This window comes from Meles meles, chromosome 4 (assembly GCF_922984935.1).
Source record: "Meles meles chromosome 4, mMelMel3.1 paternal haplotype, whole genome shotgun sequence".
NCBI lineage: Eukaryota > Metazoa > Chordata > Mammalia > Carnivora > Mustelidae > Meles > Meles meles.
This window is the reverse complement of record NC_060069.1, coordinates 106,989,119-107,010,018: the sequence shown is the minus strand read 5'-3', so window position 1 is coordinate 107,010,018 and position 20,900 is coordinate 106,989,119. Positions and strand designations below refer to the sequence as shown.

The 20,900-nt window shown below is 41.5% G+C and overlaps 1 protein-coding gene across 1 annotated transcript in view; it reads right to left on the bottom strand.

The window, feature by feature from the left end:
- MYH15 (myosin heavy chain 15) overlaps window positions 1-20,900 on the bottom strand; it is a 154,133-nt gene that overhangs the window by 123,905 nt on the left and 9,328 nt on the right. The window contains 9 exon segments of the mRNA XM_046001581.1: window positions 780-918; window positions 2,351-2,454; window positions 11,421-11,516; window positions 11,607-11,670; window positions 13,849-13,941; window positions 15,885-15,978; window positions 17,279-17,306; window positions 17,950-18,106; window positions 19,778-19,921. Coding sequence (XP_045857537.1) covers window positions 780-918; window positions 2,351-2,454; window positions 11,421-11,516; window positions 11,607-11,670; window positions 13,849-13,941; window positions 15,885-15,978; window positions 17,279-17,306; window positions 17,950-18,106; window positions 19,778-19,921 — 919 coding nt within the window.

Genomic DNA, 20,900 nt, shown 5'->3' with positions numbered 1-20,900 from the left:
CATATATATACATGTGTATATATGTATATATATGTGTATATATATATACACATATGTATATATATTTTTACAACTGAAAATATAAAAATTTTAAAAATCATTAAACTAAAATTAAAATTAAATTAAATTAAAATTATTTGTTGAAAGATTTGAATGAATGGGTTTCCTCCTTGTGTTTTAGTAGCTAGGAATTTTAACATTGAATGAAATAATTATAATAACTATACTTCTTTTTATAATTGTGATTTCCTATTTTAATGTTCATTTTAGACAGATCATTCATTGTAAGAGGACTCAAACCTTCTAGTAAGCAGGCAAGACTATAGGTATTTTCATGTGAATAAAAAACAAAGGCAGATGAAGCTGTTGTGGTCTCAACCCAATGGAAACTCTACCCTTGGAATTCTAAAGATCTTTGTCCACACCTCCATTATGTCACTTAATACATCTTTTGGTAATTTGCTCCTTTCTCTGCTTTTCTCAGCGGGCTATGCGCTGACAGCAAGGCTCTCTCCTCATCATCAAGCCTATATTACCCACGTTTGGCAAATTTACTGGCACTGTCAATAATTAAGGAATGCTTCTCATTCTGAGATACAAGAATTATGTATCAGAATGGTGGTTCAGAGGATAATTTTGAGAAGCTGCCATCAAGGGAGGTTGCTAATCAGTTTCATCATTTTCAAAAACCAAGAGGGGAGGTAACTGCAAGGAAAGGGGAGCAAGCCTGGGGTCCGGGAACTGAAGAGTCTGTGCCATGGCCTCAGAGTAATTCTTACTTTCTGTGCCATCTGCCTCCACTCGCTCTTCTCTGGGATTCTGTTTGAATTTCATGTTTCCAAAGTGCATGATGGCTCCAATGAGTTTATAGGATCCATGCTTCTCATCAGGAAGAAAGCCCAAGATGTCCATGGCCCACTGTAAAAAGAGAAACAGATGGCCATGTCTTCATTTGCCTAATGGCTGCAGTCAGCACCTCACCCCTGCTGTGTGTCACACCTCCCTACACTCCAAGGGCTGTCAGAGGGAATGAAACAGATCGCCACAGCCCCGAGGTGTGACAGCTCTGTTCAAAGCGATGCAAATCGGCCCTGTTGGCACTTGGTCACCCGCAGTCTGCTTATCCCTTTAAAAGAGAATTAGGGGGGCGCCTGGGTGGCTCAGTGGTTTAGGCCGCTGCCTTCGGCTCAGGTCATGATCTCAGGGTCCTGGGATCGAGTCCCGCATCGGGCTCTCTGCTCGGCGGGGAGCCTGCTTCCCTCTCACTCTCTCTGCCTGCCTCTCTGCCTACATGTGATCTCTCTCTGATAAATAAATAAATAAAATCTTTAAAAAAAATAAAAGAGAATTAGGAAGGCTTGTTTAACTTCCAGTAGTTTTAGAACTTTCCTTGGATGTCCTGCTCCCCTCCTCTCCCTTTCAGCCATTGATCTATGAGGTAAATTATTTTGCCTTTCATCGTTATGGCAGGAAGTAGCACCAATATCGGATGGGTTGCTTATCTGGGGGGCTCCCATATAGCCCCTCAAATTTATTCAAAGACTGGCAGAGGGAAGTGTTTCAGAAAAGAAAAACACCATGGCACAGAAGAACCACACCCTGAGAAGCCGCCGCACGTGACGGGATGTGTGTTCTCACACACTCCCAGAGGGTAGACATCAGCGCAATCTTTCTAGTGGTTAATTTAGCATATGTATCAGGAGACTATAAAAAATTCATAATCCTTGCCTAGTAATTTCACTCTGGGGAATGTAGCATAAGGAGAATCTAATATACGGAAAAAGCATTTCCCTACAAAGATATTTACCACAGTAGAAAACAAACAAAATCTTTGAGTCTACCCGTAGGAAAATGGCTAACTACAGTGACTACATTACAGGACAAATGTCTGGTAAAATATTAAGTATTCATTTAAATGTTTAGGAAGAGTTTGTAATAACACTGAAAATGCTTATATTATAGGATGAATCAAAAAAGCAAACTGTATACGGAATACTAGATGCAGTGTGATTATGATCTTTTTATTAAAAAGAAAAACAAAACACCAAACCAACTATATAGTAGCAACCCAGATAGGAAGAAAAAAGAACAAAGACTATAAAGACCTATACCAAATAAAAACAGTGGTTGCCATTGAGTTGAAATGTCTTCCTATCTTTCCAGATGTTCTAAAGTTACCAAACTCACAATGTGCACTTTTACAGTAAGTAAGTAAACTCCGAACGGACACAGACCTAGAGGAGCTCCTTGTACCCTCCACCCCCGAAAGAAAGGAAAGTGACTTCTCCAGGACCCTTAAGAGGAAGGATCTGCAATGCTGCCATTTCTCACTGTCATGCCCAAACTTGACATCAGTGGCCAGCAGTTCTTCAGCATCATCCCGGCTGTCCACAGCAACGACTCCGTGAGAGCAGAAGGGAAAGTCAGAGGGATTTTCAGACACCAGGAGCATGTCTGCAGTGAGAAAACCTTCAGTTAAACAGTTAAAGAAATCTGCAAGGCTTTAGAAAACAATTGACCGATATTCACAGTTTACTCTTACAGCTGATAGCACACTTGTAAACAAGCCAAAATAAAATCCATATTCTACAGCCAAACCTCTGCAATCAAATTTTGCCCTCTATTAACTTGTCAGTCATGTGTTAATGCCTCCCAAGAGAAGACCACACCGACCAAATCCTAACAGAGTCAATCGCAACAGCTTGAATGGGTGTGAATAAAGCAGATAATGCATGTTGGCAAAACTTTGAAAACAGGAATTTGGCCCAGATACACGGTTGAGGGCAGAGGACAAAAAAGGTTTTGTAAAATCATAAATATAACAGGACTGAGTTTCAAAGTCTAGGAAGTGGGCAGACCCTGGGGTTGAGCACCCCGGGAACATTAGCAACGTATCCTGTCATATCACGTCCTCCCTATTAGCGAGGCTGAGGCTGTCTTTCAAGGAATCCATAAATCAGCGTCCGTGTTCAGCGCTGCGCCCGATGTGTCTAAGGCTCCTGACATGATTCACTTAGTCAGGAAACATAATGCAGACGGAAGCTAAGGCAGGCTGTCAGCACGGTATCAGCAAGGGACATTAGCCAAATCCCATTAACCGTTTCCGCCTCACACTGGCTCCCTGGGAAGTTTCTTTGAGCCCATTTGATTTTTGTATTTATCACTCAGTGAAGTGAAGCTGCAATCCTCAACCTCGATCTCAGAAACAAAGTGCACTTCCCCAGTGTTCGTGGCAGCTCTGTTTGGAAACAACCCGAGTGTCCGTCAAGAGTTAACAAACTCCTGTGTGTCCGTACAACAGATTATTAGTCAGCAAACAAAGGACTGAACAAAGGACATATGCTAGAGGATGGAAGACTCTCCAAATAATGATGCGGAGTGAAATAAGCCAGAGCCAGACCAAAAAGAGTATACACTGTGTGATTCCAACTTACAAAATTTGAGAAAATGCGGTCAGATCTATAGTGACAGGAAGCCTGTTAGTGGTTGCCCAGGGGCTGGGTGGGGAGGGGAAGCCTCAGAGGAGTGAGAACCGGCAGAGACGAGTTAGGAAAGAACAGGAGAAAACTTTTGAACAGATCCGTGTGTTATCTTGATGGCGGTAATGGTCTCCAGCATATGTCAGCATTTACATGAGGCTGTTTTATAAAAGTTAAAAAGTAAAAAGAAATCGGGCTAGCTCAAAGGAGATCAAGCTGAAGGCAAGTACTAGATATACAGCATATATATTTAATAGAAATATAATCCTCAAAGCGTTATTTGAATGAGGATTTAAATGTCCCTGAAATGGTCATAATTCCCAAGAATCTCTTTGTGTTCTTTCTCATGCCTCACTTTCTATCAAGAAACATTTGTTGAGCTCTAGCAATGTGCCAGGCATTAGCGTAAGTTTTATAGATACGGCAGTGGGGTGGGGAAATATCCTGTCCCCATGAAGCTTCTATTCTAACAGCAGGAGACAGAAATTTTAAAAATAAGTAAAATGTATGAAAAGACATGAAATGTGCAATGTTAGTAAGTGCCATGGAAAAAAATAGCAGGGAAAGGGGATAAAGTGTATTGGCAATACAGGGGTACCTGGCCGGCTCAGTAAGAGGAGCCTGCAGCTCTAGATCTCAGGTTTGTGAGTTCGAGCCTCATGCTGGGTGTAGAGTTTACTTAAAAATAAAATCTTAAAAACAAAAAAGTGTTGGTGATACAGAGCTATAGTTTACAACAGAGTGGTCAGGGAAAGCCTCTATAAGGTGATATTTCAATAAAGACCTGCAAGAGTTCAGGGAGAAAATAAGTGGGGGAAAATGCTCCAGACAAAGAAAAACAAATGCAGAGGGCCCAAGGTAAAAGTTTTCCTGGCATTTTTGAGTGGCTCAAGAGGCAAATTAAGGAAGTAAGTGGTAGTAGGTTATGAGGTCAGAGAGGCATCAAGAGGATAGATAATAGCTCCTCACAGGCCAGGGTGAGGATTTGGACATTTATGTCTATGTAAGATAGGAAGCTGTTAAAGGTTTTTGAGAAGAGGAATGACATAATCTGATGTTGTTGTTGTTTTTTAAAGATTTTATTTATTTATTTGACAGAGAGTGATCACAAGTAAGCAGAGAGGCAGGCAGAGAGACAGGGCGAAGCTGGCTCCCTGTTGAGCAGAGAGCCTGATGCGGGACCCCGAGATCATGACCTGAGCTGAAGGCAGAGGCTTAACCCACTGAGCCACCCAGGTGCCCCTGATTTTTTTTTTTTTTAATTTACCATGGCTGCTGTATTAAAGACAGAGAGAACAAGGATGGAAGCAGAAATATCAGGTAGGAGACTGTTAAATACTCCAGGAGAGAGGCGTCTGGGTGGCTCAGTCAGTTAAGTATCTGCCTTCAGCTCAGGTCATGATCCCCTGGGGCCTGGGATTGAGACCCACATCGAGTCCCCTGCTCAGCATGGACCCTGCTTCTCCCTCTGCCTGCTGTTATCCCTGCATGTGTGCTCACTTTTGCTCTCTCTCTATCAAATAAATAAGTAAAATCTTTAAAAAAAAAATCCAGGAGAGAGATGATGGTATAAGAAAGTGCTCAGAGTGTGGATTTTTAAAGTAGATGGAACAGGTGAGAATAAGGTGGGAGAAACAGATGAGTTCATGAGCAGGTCTTAGGCACATTAAATTTAAGATGTTATCATAAATATATGCTACAACATGGAAATCTCAAAATAATTATGCTGAGTGAAATAAGTCAGACAAGAAGAGTATATACTGTAGAATCCATCTTAAGAATTTCTAGAAATTTTTCTCTTTTAAAGTGTTTTATTTTTGTGTAAACTAAAAGGAAATTGACACACTGAAATAGCAAAAGGCCTTGGACATGCATATTAGCCTTGTTAAGAGTTCTTCTACATGTCTCTCTTTTCCATAGGAATTCCCCTTAAACATTTAAAACCCATAGTTTATACAGTATCTACAGCCTAAACCATAACAATCTATGATTCTGTTATTTTACATTGTGCAAAATCCTCAAAATATGGTGGTACCATAGGAAAAAAAATCAGTCACAAGTAAATTCCATTGTAAGTCATTCATATAAGTTGGTTCTTCTCCAAACCAAGTCGGGACATAGAGGAGTCAGTTAGCTAGGAGTCTGGAATCCTGGAGAGACTCTGGACTTGTGATAGAACTGTGGAAGTCATCGGATGGAAACGATCTTTAACTACCCGTTGTTAAATGAGGTCGCCACGAGATAGATGCAAGGACTGAGCCCAGGGCACTCTAAAGTTACAGGGCCAGATGAAAGAGAAAGACCAACAGGGAAATACCAGAGATTTAGGGGAGAAACAAGGGAGGGCAGTGTGCTAGAAGCCAAGAGGAGAGATTCTCAAGGAGGAGGGAATAATCAGTGGTGTCAAATACTGTCATGCCTTTCAAGGTCAAGAAATGTCTATATATTCTGCAAGGCTCATTCATGGCTTTACTGATGACTCTCAAATCTATATTTTCTGAGCTCCCAACCTAGAACTCCAACTTGCCACTAGATGTTTCAGTGCAGACGGCCGTAAGTAGCTCAAATCCAACATTACCAAAATTGGGGAATCTATGACTTTTTTTGTTTTGTTTTGTTTTTGTTTTTGTTTAAGATTTTATTCATCCATTTGACAGACAGAGATCACAAGTAGGCAGAGAGGCAGGCAGCGAGAGGAAGGGAAGCAGTCTCCCTGCTGAGCAAAGAGCCGGATGCAGGGCTCTATCCCAGGACCCCGGGATCATGACCTGAGCCGAAGGCAGAGGCTTTAACCCACTGCGTCACCCAGGAGCCCCGAATCTATGACGTTTTTCCATGTCTGCCCTGAAGCTATGCCTCTTCTGTGGTTCCATGTGCTGGTGAATGTCACCACCTTACTCAGGCTACACTTGGGGGTGCCATGAAATCTTGTCCTCTCACACCTCAAATATGGACATCATTAACATGTCTTTCAAATTACTTTTTCTCTACACTAGGTATATGATATGAAGAGGGGGTAAAGATATAAAGATAACATGGTCCTTTCCCTCAAGGTGGCTACAGGAATCACACATCTAACTAGTGCAGGAAATGCTGAGTGTTTTTAGGGTGAGAGGATGTTTCTGCTGGATGTTTCAGTTCATACCAAAATAAAACACAAACAAGCAAACAAAAAACCACACACATACATACACACACACACACACAAACAAAACAAACTACCTTCTAAAATGGTTTTTCCAAGAATTACCAATTGGATCACTTTAAATTATAACCATTCATATCCTTTTCATTTTATGTCATTTTTATAATCACTTCTCATTATCTCATTTTTGATCATTTTCATTCTGGTCATTTTGATGAAAGGTGCTATATTTGACATTATTTTCTGTATGTAGAATATAGGAAAATAGAAACCTAGAAAGCCTCACTACTTGGCCAGTCCCAAATTAATGATCAGTTGAATTTAGAACATAGTTTCCAGTATTTCTGTTAGACGAAGCCACCTACCTACTCAAACCTGTGTTTGTAACTATGACGGGAATTTCTTTCCTCCTTTGCCAACAGAAGGAGGGTCTTGCTCCCATCCAAGCAGGCCCAACAATTGGACAAACACTATGGGAAACATGGCAGAAAGACCACCATGTGTCCGAGGTCTACCAGACCAGGAGGAGGAAAGAGTCAACATTTAGGAGGGGGCGGGAGTAAGGCGCCACGGAGTGCCCACATGCTACACACACGCTCCTCCCACACCACCTCCCTGCTTCCAGACACATCATTTCAAGAAGTCATAAAGGGGGAAAAAAAAAAAGAAGTCATAAAGGACACCTAATGGGCTTCTCCTTTATCTCACTAACCAGCAATATGGCTGATGCACTGACCTAACCATTCACGGCAGCAGCCGTAGTCAATTTGAAGTGGTAGCTCTTAGAAACGTACAGACCACACGCATGATTGTTTGAGGGACTCTGAAAGGCCTTTAGCTCAAAACGTCTTCCCCACTAGGTCTTATTAAAATTTATTTTCCAGGAAAAATGAATTTTGATTGTGTTAAGTCTTGAGGTCACCTCAGAGTATCATGTAAACAGAGATTCCTTTATTTAATTAATTTCATTTCTATCAGAGAAATGGCCCTGAGAGAATGTTAAAAAAAAAAAAAAAGGCAAACAAATAGTGAATACATTTATGTGAGACACTATGAGGGCCAGCGAGACTGTGTAGGTCGGATAAGGCCCACACAGAAGATTGTTGACCAGGCTGTGGGCATGTGGGGAATGGAGGTGGGGGGGACCTTGTCAGGAAGGCTGGGGACAGCATAAAGAGGAGGTGCAAGATGATGCTAAAGGTAAATTCAGTTGTTTCACAACTTCAAGAAATTCAGGTCTCAACCTTCATACAAGTTCATTTCTAGATTCCACTCTTCAGTAGGAGATGCAAAGAAGCCTTTAAGAATGAGTATTTTATCATTCAAGGATTTGTTTTATATGTCTTCCTGACAGTGAATTTTACTTTCACCATGAATGAGTGTTCTCCAAGACTCAGCTGAGTTCACTATAAAAAGAAGCAAAGCTGTCACCGGACCAAAAAAAACAAAAAAAAAAACAACCCTTAAAATCACAAAGTCCTGTAGCTAGTACCACTATGCAGCATCAACCATCATTACCTGTTTCTCACACTGCCATGGACAGCTGAAGAGGTTGTACACTGCCCAACTCCACAAAGAATCATTCACACATCACTCTACAGTTTGAACAGCACTCTCTGGAGTCAGGCAAGGCACAGTCTGCACACACACCTCCCCACACACACACACATCTTTTTCCTCTTAACAACCAGTGGGGAGAAAGGGAGTGAAGATAGGAGATCAGTTCAAGAGAAACCTAATGGGCCAGGGGAGTAAAACTTAATATGCTCCAGAATAGGAGGTCCAGACGATGACAGTTTCTTTCCCCAGAGGCCTTCAGGCCCCTAGTAGACAGGTCGGGTGCCCCTCTTGGCACCCCTGTGCATTACTGTCATGTACCAAATTGAGCCCCCAGTGCAGTAGGCAAAATGTCAAAGATTCTAAGAGACAAGGTGGTGTTTTCTGACCCCTCACCGTAGAGTTCATACACCAGTTGAATAGTAGCAATGGGTACAATAAAAAGAAAAAACTGGACAAAGAAGAGAAGAAAAATAGGAAGGTATATGCAGAACCAACCTATCCAGTTAGCATTACAAACAAGAATTTCAACAAGCCATATCTGAGGTTTCTGAGGAAGTGGGTTTTAGCCATGCCTTGACCAAGGGTCAGTGTAAAGTGAGAGGTGAGGGGAGGAGGGATGTTCTAGCCCATGTAGAAACTAGTTGGGAGATGGCTCTGGGATAACACTTCATCCCATTCCTCAGCTCCTTCCGTGGGTGGCCAGCCTCCCGACTGATTTTCCATATACAGTTCTTTTGTGGTCCTGATAAGCACTTCTGTTTTCGGAAGCTTGGACATATCGTTATGTTGCTAAGGTGTGTTCTCTTGTAACAATCCTCAGGACACTCGGAAGCTCTCCTTTGACAAACATGAATAAAAAGAACTCAAATTCTAAAATGTCCCCAAGAATGGCCCGTGGTGCCGAGAACAAATGGACTGGCGATACCCAATTTGGACCACCAGATGTCAGTCTTCGTGCAGGAATCAATCTCTGCAGCCCCCAAAGACTCGGCAAGATCAATGAATTAAAGATGAGCCTGCGTTTTCCACCGCAGCCCAGAGCCTTTGGGCAGTTCTAGTTTTAAATAGAGATGCTTCCCCAAATTTCACAGTCCCTGCTGGTACCCACATTGGACCCTATGTGTCAGATGGCTTGCAAAGCAGAGAAATCAGTGCTGAGCACGTTAAATGTGGCAGGGCTAATCAGAGGAAGATCCAGGAAAAAAAAAAAATCTCTCCCTTCACGTTAGGTGGAGGGAAAGCAGAAGGAGAACTGCAGCTGTGTGTGTATCACCAGCTGCACCTGTGCTGAAAATAATTGTCCAGTTTGCAGAGCTTGCACCATTTGGTGAAGGCACTTTGAATTTGAAGACCACGCAGGCAAAACACCACTAAGGGTATGACTAACCTACTGAACCTAGCATAGGAGGCTGGGGGAAATCACTGCCCACTCATTTGCTCACCTGGATCTTTGATCTCATCCCACAACCACTCCTGTGGGAGCATCCTTGTCCTCAGTAGTTTACTTCATATGCAAGACCTTTGCAATTCTCATTCTTCCCTTCCAATGACTTCCCATACTCTGCCTCAGGCTGCAAGGTGCTGCTTGATCTGTCATGCCCACCTCTCCCCTAAGTTACTTTCTTTCCTCTTTCCATCAACTGCAATGGCCATTTTGCAATCTCAAGAATAAAACAAATGCATTGCTGCCTTGGGGCCTTTGCACTCACTGTTTGCTCTTCCTGGAACTTTATTCCGAGAAATCTTGCCTGCTCACTCGCTTACTCATTCAGGTGTCTGCAAAAATACTGTCTTCCCAGAGAGGCCTTGCTTGACCATTCTATCTAAAATATAACTACCCACTACCCTACCAAGCCCAAATTCACTGTTTTCTCACCCTATTTTTTTTTTGTAGACCTACCATTTGCTCAAATTATATATATTTTCATTTACTTGTTTATTACTTATCTCCCATACTAGAATATAAGCCCATGAGGGTAGGGACCTGATTTTTCAACCCCCATGCTTAAAAAAGCAGTGCCTGGTACACACACAGCAGTCACACAATAAATACTGAGTGACTACAGGAAGTTCATTCTCTTGCCCCCCCTGGTTACTTTTCTTTCTCTTCATGGTACTACCTTTATCCTGGTCAAATCATAAAACTTGGGAATATTTCTGGCTCATCACTCCCTCATTCCTACATTCAGCCATTGTTAAGACCTGTCTATTCTTCTATGAATCCATCCCCTTTCTCCCATTCCCACAGACACAACCGTACACAATAACTTGTGATCTTCTACCAGGACTGCTATAGTCCCCTCCCTCTAGGATCTCGGCCTCCCATCCATCCTGCCCACCACAGCAGCTTCATTGTCACTGCCCTCAGCAAATCATGACCTCCTATTACCCAACCCTATGACATATGTACACCACCCCCAACTCCTTGAGTTCAGAAACTATCAGGATAAAATCTCTACTATTCCTCTATGCAAATCCTTTCTTCCAGTCAACCTGATCTCTCTGCTCCCCAATCCTGTCCTGCCTTTTCCTGCCTCTGTAACTACTGTTCCTCTCATAGGAAATACCCTCCACTCATTACTCTGGTTAAATCCCCTTCCCATCCTTCATATCCCAACCCCAAACCTCCCTTCTTTATAAAACTCCCACTTCTGGCCTTTTGTCTATACCGCCCATATGGTTCTAATTTTCTAATCATTGAAGGCCTTAAATTACCTAAAGTTTTTACACACATTCTCTCTCTCTCTCTCTCTCTCTCTCACTCACACACACACACACACACACACACACTTTTGTTTATACCTTCTAGGCATCCTGTTTACTTCCAAACTCTACCAAATTGGAAAAACTCTCTAGCAATATAAAATTATAGAACACTTGGGGCTCCTGGGTGGCTCAGTGGGTTAAGTCTCTGCCTTAGGTTCAGGTCATGTCTTAGGGTCCTGGGATCGAGCCCCGCATCGGGCTCTCTGCTGAGTAGGGAGACTGCTTCCCCCACACCTCTGCCTGCCTCTACGCCTGCTCATGATCTCTTTCTCTCTGTCAAATAAATAAATAAAATCTTTCAAAAAAATTATAGAACACTGGTTTTATAATTGGTTTAATAATTGTTTAACTTCTAGGATAAATAAACTGAGTTCTCAAGAGACTTACTAAACAACACTTTCCCAGGTCTGAGAATCTGACTTCTGTCTCTTGTTTTACAATGTCTCTCAGCTCCAGAATAACACACTTACCATGAAGGTCTTTTTTTCCAGACAGAATTTGATAGAATATGTGGTAGTTCCTCTCTCCAGGCTGCTGGAAAATCACTCGGGATTTTTCAAGCAAATCTGCAGGATGAGAAAAGGATAAAGCTTCCTATTTAGGTATTGCTGCAAAAGTTAGAAGAAAAGTAATCAAATAGTGCAGTGGCTACTTACAAATATCGATGTCTACAGAGGACAGCTTGCCTCTGGCACCAAAGTGCATCCTGATGAATTTGCCCTGGGGGGGACATAAAACACAGTCTCCTATGGAAACATTCCGAACAGTTGCAATGGCTTTCTTATATGCGTTACTCCCAAAGTGACTAGTTTAAAGTTAAAAGAAAAATGTAGCATGGGCCTGAGATGGCATCAGTTAACGCCAGGAGGAAGCCAGAACGATCACCAGAACTGGTAGGGGCCCCGGATTCTAGTGTCAGACCTGCCGACTTCTAGCTGTGTGTTCTTGTGTGTATTATTGAATCTCTCTGGGCCTCCGCGTTCTCACCTAAAAAATGAGAAAATGCAATATCTGTTCAGCATATTCTTTTGTTTATTCAGTAAACATTCACTGAAAACCTACTACCATCCAGGAAACCTACTAGGACCTGGACATATGGTCCCTACTCTTCTAGATTCTAGGTGTAAGCAGCTAATGTGATGGCATGAACAAAGGAACGTTTGGTGATCCTTGAATCCTAAAGAAAAGAGAGTTGTGCAGGAGATCAGTGAGTAAAAGGGGCAAAAGACAGTTAGGCCCCCGGCACCCTGTCACTCAGTCCTACAGGCCACAGGAAGGAGTATGGTTTAATATTATTTATGTGTTCTCAGAAGGCAGTGGGAGATTTTATGCAGATGTGATCAGATTTCTGTTTTAAAACACTGCTTCGGCATAAATAATAGATGGGGCTCCATTCCTTTCTTCTCATGAAAAGCCATAAGACAGGATCTGTGGGACAGAAAGGCTGCCCAAGGAGACAGAGCCCACGTGAGAAGCCAGGGGTGGCTAAGGAGGCAGTCAGTGGCAGCTGGGGCTGGCAGCATGAGGAGGCCAGGGGATGACAGGCTGGTAGAGGTCACCCCTGCAAGGAAGTAGGTAGAGGGGGACCGCAGACACGCAAGGGAAGGAGAGTGGCGACAAACAGGGGGATCGAGTCATGAAGTTAGCATGTGTAGGGGAATGGAAACCATACACACAGACACACATGTGTAAGTACCCGTACATGTGCATTTATAGACACACCTAAGTGCACAGTATTAAGTGAAATAATTTAACCTCGATTTCTTGATTTTTTTTTTTTTGGACCCCCTTTACTCTCTTTTCTCTTCCTCCCTTCCTCCCCTCTTCCTTCCTTCTGTTCATCCATCTTTGCATATTTTGTTTCCCTGCTTTTTTCTTCTACCTGCCAACTTTTTTCTCATTCTTCTTTTTCAGTTGCTTTCTTTCCTTATGTGTCTTTCCTCCCACTTGCTGCTCTTTCCTGTCTTCCTTTTCTTCTACTTTTTCCTTGCTTTTATCTTCCTTTCTTCCCCTCTTTTTTCATCTTTTAACAGAAAATCCCTTCACATTCTACCCAATCCCCAAAATACCAGTTTTATGGACCAATCTTAGCACCTGCTATGCAGTCAGACCTCACAAGCAGGTGAAGGAACAGGCAGGGCAGTGCAAAGGCCCTGGACTGAACCCAACCACCTCATCATGAGACTGTTATTTAATTGTGCCCAAAGATTCAGGTGGGAAGCCTTCTGTGAATTTCCTTGTAAATTATAGAATGGCTCCCTGCCACTCGTTTTTGTCATAAAATGGCTTTGTGAAACTAAGGTTTGAAATTCAAATTCTTCCTCTATCCTGGGACTGCAGTTATCAAAGCAATTTTTAAAAATGTTTTCTCCCTGTTAAAAAAAAAATCCCCAGTGGAAAATATGCAGAGGTAAAAGAACCATAGGCAAGAGTAGAAACAATAATTGTACTAAGTGAATGAGGAACATTCACTAGTTATAGAACATTGTTATATAGTTATATAACATATATATAACATTGACTAGTTATAAGGAGTATAGGAAATTATGAAGGAGAAAGTACTTTCAAATCTGTAAAATGTGACGCAATATAAAGCATTATTAGAATTTGCTGGGTGAGCTTCCCTACTGGGAGTAGAAAGGAATTTGAAACTATTAAACATTGTCTTCCTGAAATTGACCAAACAATAGAAGCTTCTCTGGTGCATATTTATATATAATTTTAATTTCTTACTAACAAAACTGATCTCTTTCTTTTTCAAGCAATCTAAAAATATTAGACCTCTTTGATGTTCAAGAAATTTTTTTACACCTATGTGCTCAGACCTGGTAAATGGTAAATTTTACCATTGACTTAAAAATTAGAGACTCTGATATACTGCTCAATCATGCTACTTACAAAACGAGAGGAGTTGTCATTTCTCAGGGTCTTGGCATTTCCAAATGCTTCCAAAATAGGATGCATTTGCTTGATTTGATCTTCTAAAGTCCCCTGAGGTACAAGTAAGAGAAATACAGCAGATAAAGTTTTCAGTAAAATTCTGTAATGTGGTAAGCCCTCCATCCCTAGATCTGACCCATTCTTGCTTTGGATAAATAGTAGCCAAAAGTTGTTTCCAAATTTTGTTTATACAATGTTACTTCGGAATCAGAACTCAGAAAAATAGATGAATGAAAAACTGTACAATGCCCCTGTGAATGAATATATGTGGGAGCTCATTTATTTGCAATGCTTTTCTTTTGGTTGGAATTGGCCTAAGTGGGGAAAGGAACTAAAAATCTACCATCAATCACTCAATCAATCCCATAGCCTATTTCCAGAAAGACTTCATACCTTATATTTTCCCCATTGTTTATCTCCCTCTCATCCCATTTAATTCTTACACCTGGAAATTTATCCTAAGATAATATAGCAGATTCTTGGCATTATTAAATTTTTATTATTAAATTATTTTTAATAATTTTTTAATAATTATTAAATTATTTTTCCTTGTTATGATTCCTAAGTAATCCAGGGGTCCATGCCAAGCAATGAGTCAGTGATGATACTCATTTTGATTTTGAATTGTGTGTGCTTAGCAGATCACCTCCACAGAGTAAGTCTGAATGAACACTCAGCATCCCCATTATAATGTGGCTATGTTGTTTGCCACTCAACATCAAAGATCCATTTCATGAAAGGGATTACTTAGTATATAGTATTCAAGAATTTATAAACTTAGGGGCATTCGTGTGGCTCAGCTGGTTAAGTGTCCACTCTTGATTTTAGCTCAGGTGGTAAGATTGAGCCCCGCTTTCTCTATCTCTCTCTCCTTCTCATGTGCACACACACTCTCTTGCTCTCAAAAAAAAAAAATATATATATATATATATAAAACTACAAATATTACATCCCTTCTACATCATATGGGTCTACTATAAATAGGTAAAAGGGCTAAAGGAGCAAAGTTTCTCATGTATTATGTATTTGTGTCATGTATTATCATAAGGCTCAATGGCTAAAACAAACACACACTGAACAACCTAAAATGCACACAGAAATGAAGTAACATCTAGTGAATAATAGAGTTCACTGATACCTAAAGAAATCAATCAAATTCAGGAATATGGTGAATGGGAAACTTTTCATGGTTTGAAAATTGGACCAGGTTGCTATTTCGATATACTTCTTAGCAAAAAACAGCAGGGAGCATCCAGGATTGAATTTTAAAAAGCAAAAGAACAATGCCAGACATAGAAAGATGAGAGGCTCTAACAGCTCAATAACTTGTTGATTTTGAGTCTCACTCAGCATTATCTAATTTTATTTTTGCATACCAATTCTCACGGTCTAGTTTTCTCAAATTATCATAAAACCCATCAACCTGTTAATGGAGCTAAACAAAGTAAGCTAAATTAAAAATCACCAAAGATAAAAGTAATTAAATAGAGAGGGAAGATAAGTAGAACCTAGAATGTGATTAATACTGAGGTAATGCCCATCAGGCGTTTGGGATTTGATCCAGGAGTTAGTGGTAAAGGAAGGAGACTTCTACTGGTACTTATCTGTGGAATTCTGACATCTCACAGTAGCTAAAGGGATTCAGAAATATCTAAATTGGCCATTCAAAACACTGATGACTCTAGCCTTTAGGGAAGATGGCTTGGATCTTAAGTGTAATTCTCAGAGGGTACAATCAACAAAGATCAGCCTATATAGCCCTTGAAGCAAATCTGAAGCAAAGTATGTGATTTCATGTTTGGGGGTTATTGGTTTGAAGTACTTGGTGATCCTCTCAAGAGGCAAAGATAGGGGAAAAAAACCCTTTTCTATAATTTTCTAATTGCTCTATGGCTCTTGTCTCCTCTTTTCTCCCCCAAAAGTGGTCAAGGCAGAGACTCCATGATCAGGATAGGACTACCTCACCTTTCCTGACAAGATAAATGAGCACTTACCAGCTTTTCCCTAGATTCACCCATGGTTGCTATGGTAGCAAAATACTGGATAATATGTTTGGTGTTCACAGTCTTTCCAGCACCAGATTCTCCTCTGCGATGAGAAATTCAATGATACAGTTAACTGGTTTGGATTATAAATACAGTGAAAGGTTAAATCAGTTTAACCATATAGGCTAAGACAAGAAGGAAAAATTTTATGGAAAAATGGAACTGGAGAGGAAACTTGATTAAAGAGATGTAGGTATTTAATCAATTGGGAGAAAGGGAAGGACTATCTCAGGCTGCAGAAACAGCATGAACAAACATCAAAACTCAGTACAGGAAGGTTAAAGATTTTATAAAAACTGGAAGCCTGTTCTTCATGGTCTGGTTAACAAAAAGCTGAGGAGCTTCTCTATTAATTAAAGACAGGTCTCCTCTTTACCAGCTGTTGCAGGGATTTTCACATATTAAGGCTACCACATGGCTAGGTCCAACCTTCACCCTGAGAAGAGGGCTTACCAATCAATCTACCAGGCAGCTGGGTTTTAGAGTTCCCTTTTACCTTTGATAACCAGTTAACTTTGTGATGTGGGAAGAACGTAGTGATGCTAGCCTTATCACCCAAAGCATCATAGGATCAAGGCCTGCCTTTATCTCTATGAAACTCCAGGAAGTAGTCAATCTTCTCTGCAAGGCTGGAACACAACTACCCTTCTAGCTCTAAGATTCTGAGACTATTTTTCTTCTTGAGATGATTAAAGCCAATGGAGAGCCCCAGGCATGAGGTGACACCACCATTGCTTAGGAAGACCAAGAACGTTAGCATTTCACTGCCTTTTGAATCTTAGCCTCCCCAGACTTCCCCAGCCACCACGCTGATAGTTCATCTGGTCAACCAGTGCTCTTCTCATTAGAAGTAGATACAATACAATATCACTGGTCTTTGCCCTCCTTTTCTGCTCCAAGCGTCACCATCTTTTAGTTCCTACTACTTAAAGTACCTTGGTCTGCTCCGATCTGGCAGGAGGTTATTTGTTCCATGGTCATACCCATTGAACTTTCTGGCTCTCTGCCCAGTTAGCCAGTCCACAGACCTTGGAAAACGATTATTTTGACAGGGAGTTCTCCATCAAAAAGGTGACTAAGATCACTTTGTGCACTATGAATTCTAAAAGATCTACTAAGATGGTGGGGGCAACCTACCTAGTACCATATCTGGAGTAATCACTGACTAAATTGTGAGGACAATTTCCTGAGTATCTTATTCTTGCCTAGAATGTATTCTGTATCTAAAGAGCAAACAATTCAAAGATAGTGAATTTATGTTTTATTCCCAGTGAAATGTAGATATCTGTTTCCATTGAAACTCTCACCGCTAGCCGGAAAGCAGTGGCAAGGCAAACACTTACGTCAAAAGTACAGACTGATTCTCCTGATCTACAAAAGAAAAGAAAATGTCAGAACATTCTTCTGCCAGAGCTTCTACGTATTGGCAAACTTATTCAAAATTTCCTTGGTTGCGGTTTGAAGTCAGACACAAGGAAAAGGATTTGCTCTCAGTCGGATAAAAAAATACCATTTAAAGAGTACAGAGTAAAAAGAGATTTTTTTCCCTTGCCCCTATGTATGTCACTCATAAGAACATATAAATCTCGGGCCTATTTTCCTTGCTCCAAATACAAATGATAACTGACTAATGGTTGACATTTTTGCCATTTTAAGCCTTTTAAGAAGCATGGTGTTATAATAGCTACAGAGAAACTTCTTTGTGCCAGAAACTCTAGCAGGCGCTCGATGTAATAAAAGCTGCCATCTACAGGGGGCTTACTCTGGGCCAGCCACTGGGCTGCGCACTTTCAATGCATTATCTCACTTAATTTGACGTGAGCTAATCATCTCCAGAACCCTAGGAGGCAGGCTCTATTTTGCCCATGTTTTATCCCAAAGAAATGGAGGCTTCAAGTGATTAGGTAACTGTAAAGGCCACGCTCTGCTCACAATGCCTACCCACCTCTTAGTGACACGGAGAAGAAAGTAGATCAGATATTTTTACCTTTCATTTTGTAGGGCAGCCACTTACTGTGAAGCATATCCTGAAAGGCATTATTGGCCACAGCGAAGATGTGAGGGGGAGCTTCTGATCGCCTCTTCCCTTTGTAGGCAGCCACGACTTCTTTCTGATACACTGGGAGCCACTTGTAAGGGTTTATGCTCACACAGAAGAGACCTGAATATGTCTGAGGAAAAATCAGAGGAGATTTCAGAAAACAGGTTAGAAATACTTCCAGGTCTGTCAGCTCTCTCACTGCCAGATAACATTTGCTGAAATATTTACTCATAAAGGAACTAAAAAGAGGAGAGCTTTCAGATTCTCACAGAGAGGGGACTATAACGGGAAGAGACAGAACCAGGTTAGAGGAGCTGCGGGACCCGGGGTTACCTCTCCCCGGAGAGACCCGCTAACCACTACCATGTCTGACACACACACCTTTTGAAGACAGGGAGGACGCCAACAGCAGGCTGAGCAGTTATCGGGCATTTGAGGCCAGAAAGTGGCTTGTGTTTCAGCAAGATTAGGAACCTGATTTTTAAGGCAATGAGCGGGAATAGCTCATTTGGGTCACTCAGTCACTGTAATGGTTGAATTGTGGTTCCCCCAACAAGACACGTTCAGGTCCTAATCCCTGAAACCTGTGAATGCAAACTTATTTGGAAAAAGGATCTTTGCAAGTATAATTAAGTTAAGGATCTCAAGATGATATGTGGGTGGGCCTTAACTCCAATGGCTGGCGTCTTTATAAGACACACAGAGAGGAGAAAATATGGACACACAGAAGGGAAAGGGATGTGAAGGCAGAGGCAGAGACTGGAGTGGTACGACCACAAGGAATGCCAAGCAGCAACTAGAAGCTGCGAGGGGTAGGATTCTCCACTACGGACTCCAGAAGGAGTATGACCCTGCTGGTTTGATTTCATTTTAGACTTCTGGCTTCTAGAACTGTGACTGAATAAACTTCTCTTGTTAAGCCAACTGGTTTGTGGTAATTTTGTTACAGCATCCAAGGGAAACTAATATAGTCATATAAATCAGAGTGCCAAGGGGCAAGTTGGCTACATGTCGTGACTTCGATAGCAATGAAGCCCAAATGCTACCATTTTGGCCCAATTTACTCAGGGCTGTTGTTGAATAGGATCTGAGTAAATCAAAGAATCTAAGCAAACATCACCAGTGTAATGGTGATGAAAACAATAATTCCTTCTCCGGAGCATGAACAGGGTGACAGGCACTGCACTGAGTTCTTTACATTCTCTGATTTCATCCTCTAAGCTACCTTGGAGAGCCAAGCAATCTTACCTCACTTTACAGATAAGGTGACTGCAGAAGTTAAGAAATTTAACAACTAATCAGGGAAAAAACTAGCATTTGGACACCGATCTATCAGCCTCCAAACCTCAGGACTTTACTTAAGCTTGACAGCTTAGGGGCAGGCTATGGATGTTGACAAAATAAAATTGGGGGGAGGGGCGCCTGGGTGGCTCAGTGGGTTAAAGCCTCTGCCTTCGGCTCAGGTCACGATCCCAGGGTTCTAGGATCCAGCCCTATCGGGCTCTCTGCTCAACAGGAAGCCTGCTTCCCTTCCTCTCTCTCTGCCTGCCTCTCTGCCTACTTGTGATCTTCGTCTGTCAAATAAATTTAAAAAAAACAAAAACAAGAACAAAAAAAGAAAAAAAATAAATAAAATTGGGGGAAATGTTAAGGCAAGGTCCCTTCTTGGTGGGCATTCCTCAAGGACTATCCCCACGTGAGTCTGCTTAGATTCCAAGCAAGCTATCATCTGAGAGAGGGCTGAGACATTGCCAGTAGGAGTGCCAGCGTGATCCCTCAGCAGTAAAGCCTGTGCACATACATAGATCATCCAATGGTCATAGCGCAGCTTCAGGGTGTGCAGCACGGATGCCTCATTGAGATGAGTCAGCATTGCTAGGTCTTCAATCATTTCAAACTTTGGGGGATTCATCTGCTGGATTTCGTCCTCCTTGACACTCAGACTCTGCAGAGAGGAGATAAATAGCATATGTATTCCCCTATTTTATGTTCCTTCATTTTGTCATGCATTGGAAAGAATCTTCAAAGATTCAAGAAAAGGAGGCCTCATGAGAGGATGGGGCCAGAAGTTTAACCAATCCTAAGGAAACAGGTGTTTCTCCTGCCCATGATCGCACCTTGCCTGAAGATGAAATTTTAAAATGTTTTCCTTGAATCAAAATATTCTGCCTTGCAGAGCTCTAGTCCTGAGGCTCTTCTGGTTGCCTCTGAGGGCACACACACCATATGGCATATGATTTGGCATCTCTCTTGCTGCTTAGAAGGTTTAGAAGAAGGAATATGGAGTGAAGGATCAAGGAGGCGGATAAATCCTTCCAGACTTTGTTCAAGACCTATCCTCTTCCTCAATCCTTCTCCAACTCCCTTAGCTCATTTAAAAAAATCTTTTACCATGTAAACAACCCATCCTGTCTTGACACAAACTTTTGTGTATGTTTCAATAATTAACAATGTCAGACTATTTTTCAGTTTGATTATAAACACCTGAAGGAGTTTTGATGGTGTTTTCTTTTACAGTTACTAAAGCATCTATTATAATGTGATGGACATGGTAGGTACTCAATAAATATTGATCTCTTGATTAATATGGATGCATTGCTACCAAATAGTTGTTTAGTTATTCTCCAAGTTTCCTCACACCATTTCCTATAGAACTTTTCCTTGTTTACTAAACATCGGTATCAACTGATGGCTCCATTTCATCCCAGTTTGTGATGGCTTCCTCCAAAACTCTCACATTATCTATATGTTTTGTTTTATTTATTTATTCTTAAGATTTTATTTATTTATTTGACAGACAGAGACCACAAGTAGGCCGAGAGGCAGGCAGAGAGTTGGGGAGGGAGGGGAAGCAGGCTCCCTGCCAAGCAAAGAGCCTGATGTGGGGCTCGATCCCAGGACCCTGGGATCATACCTGAGACAAA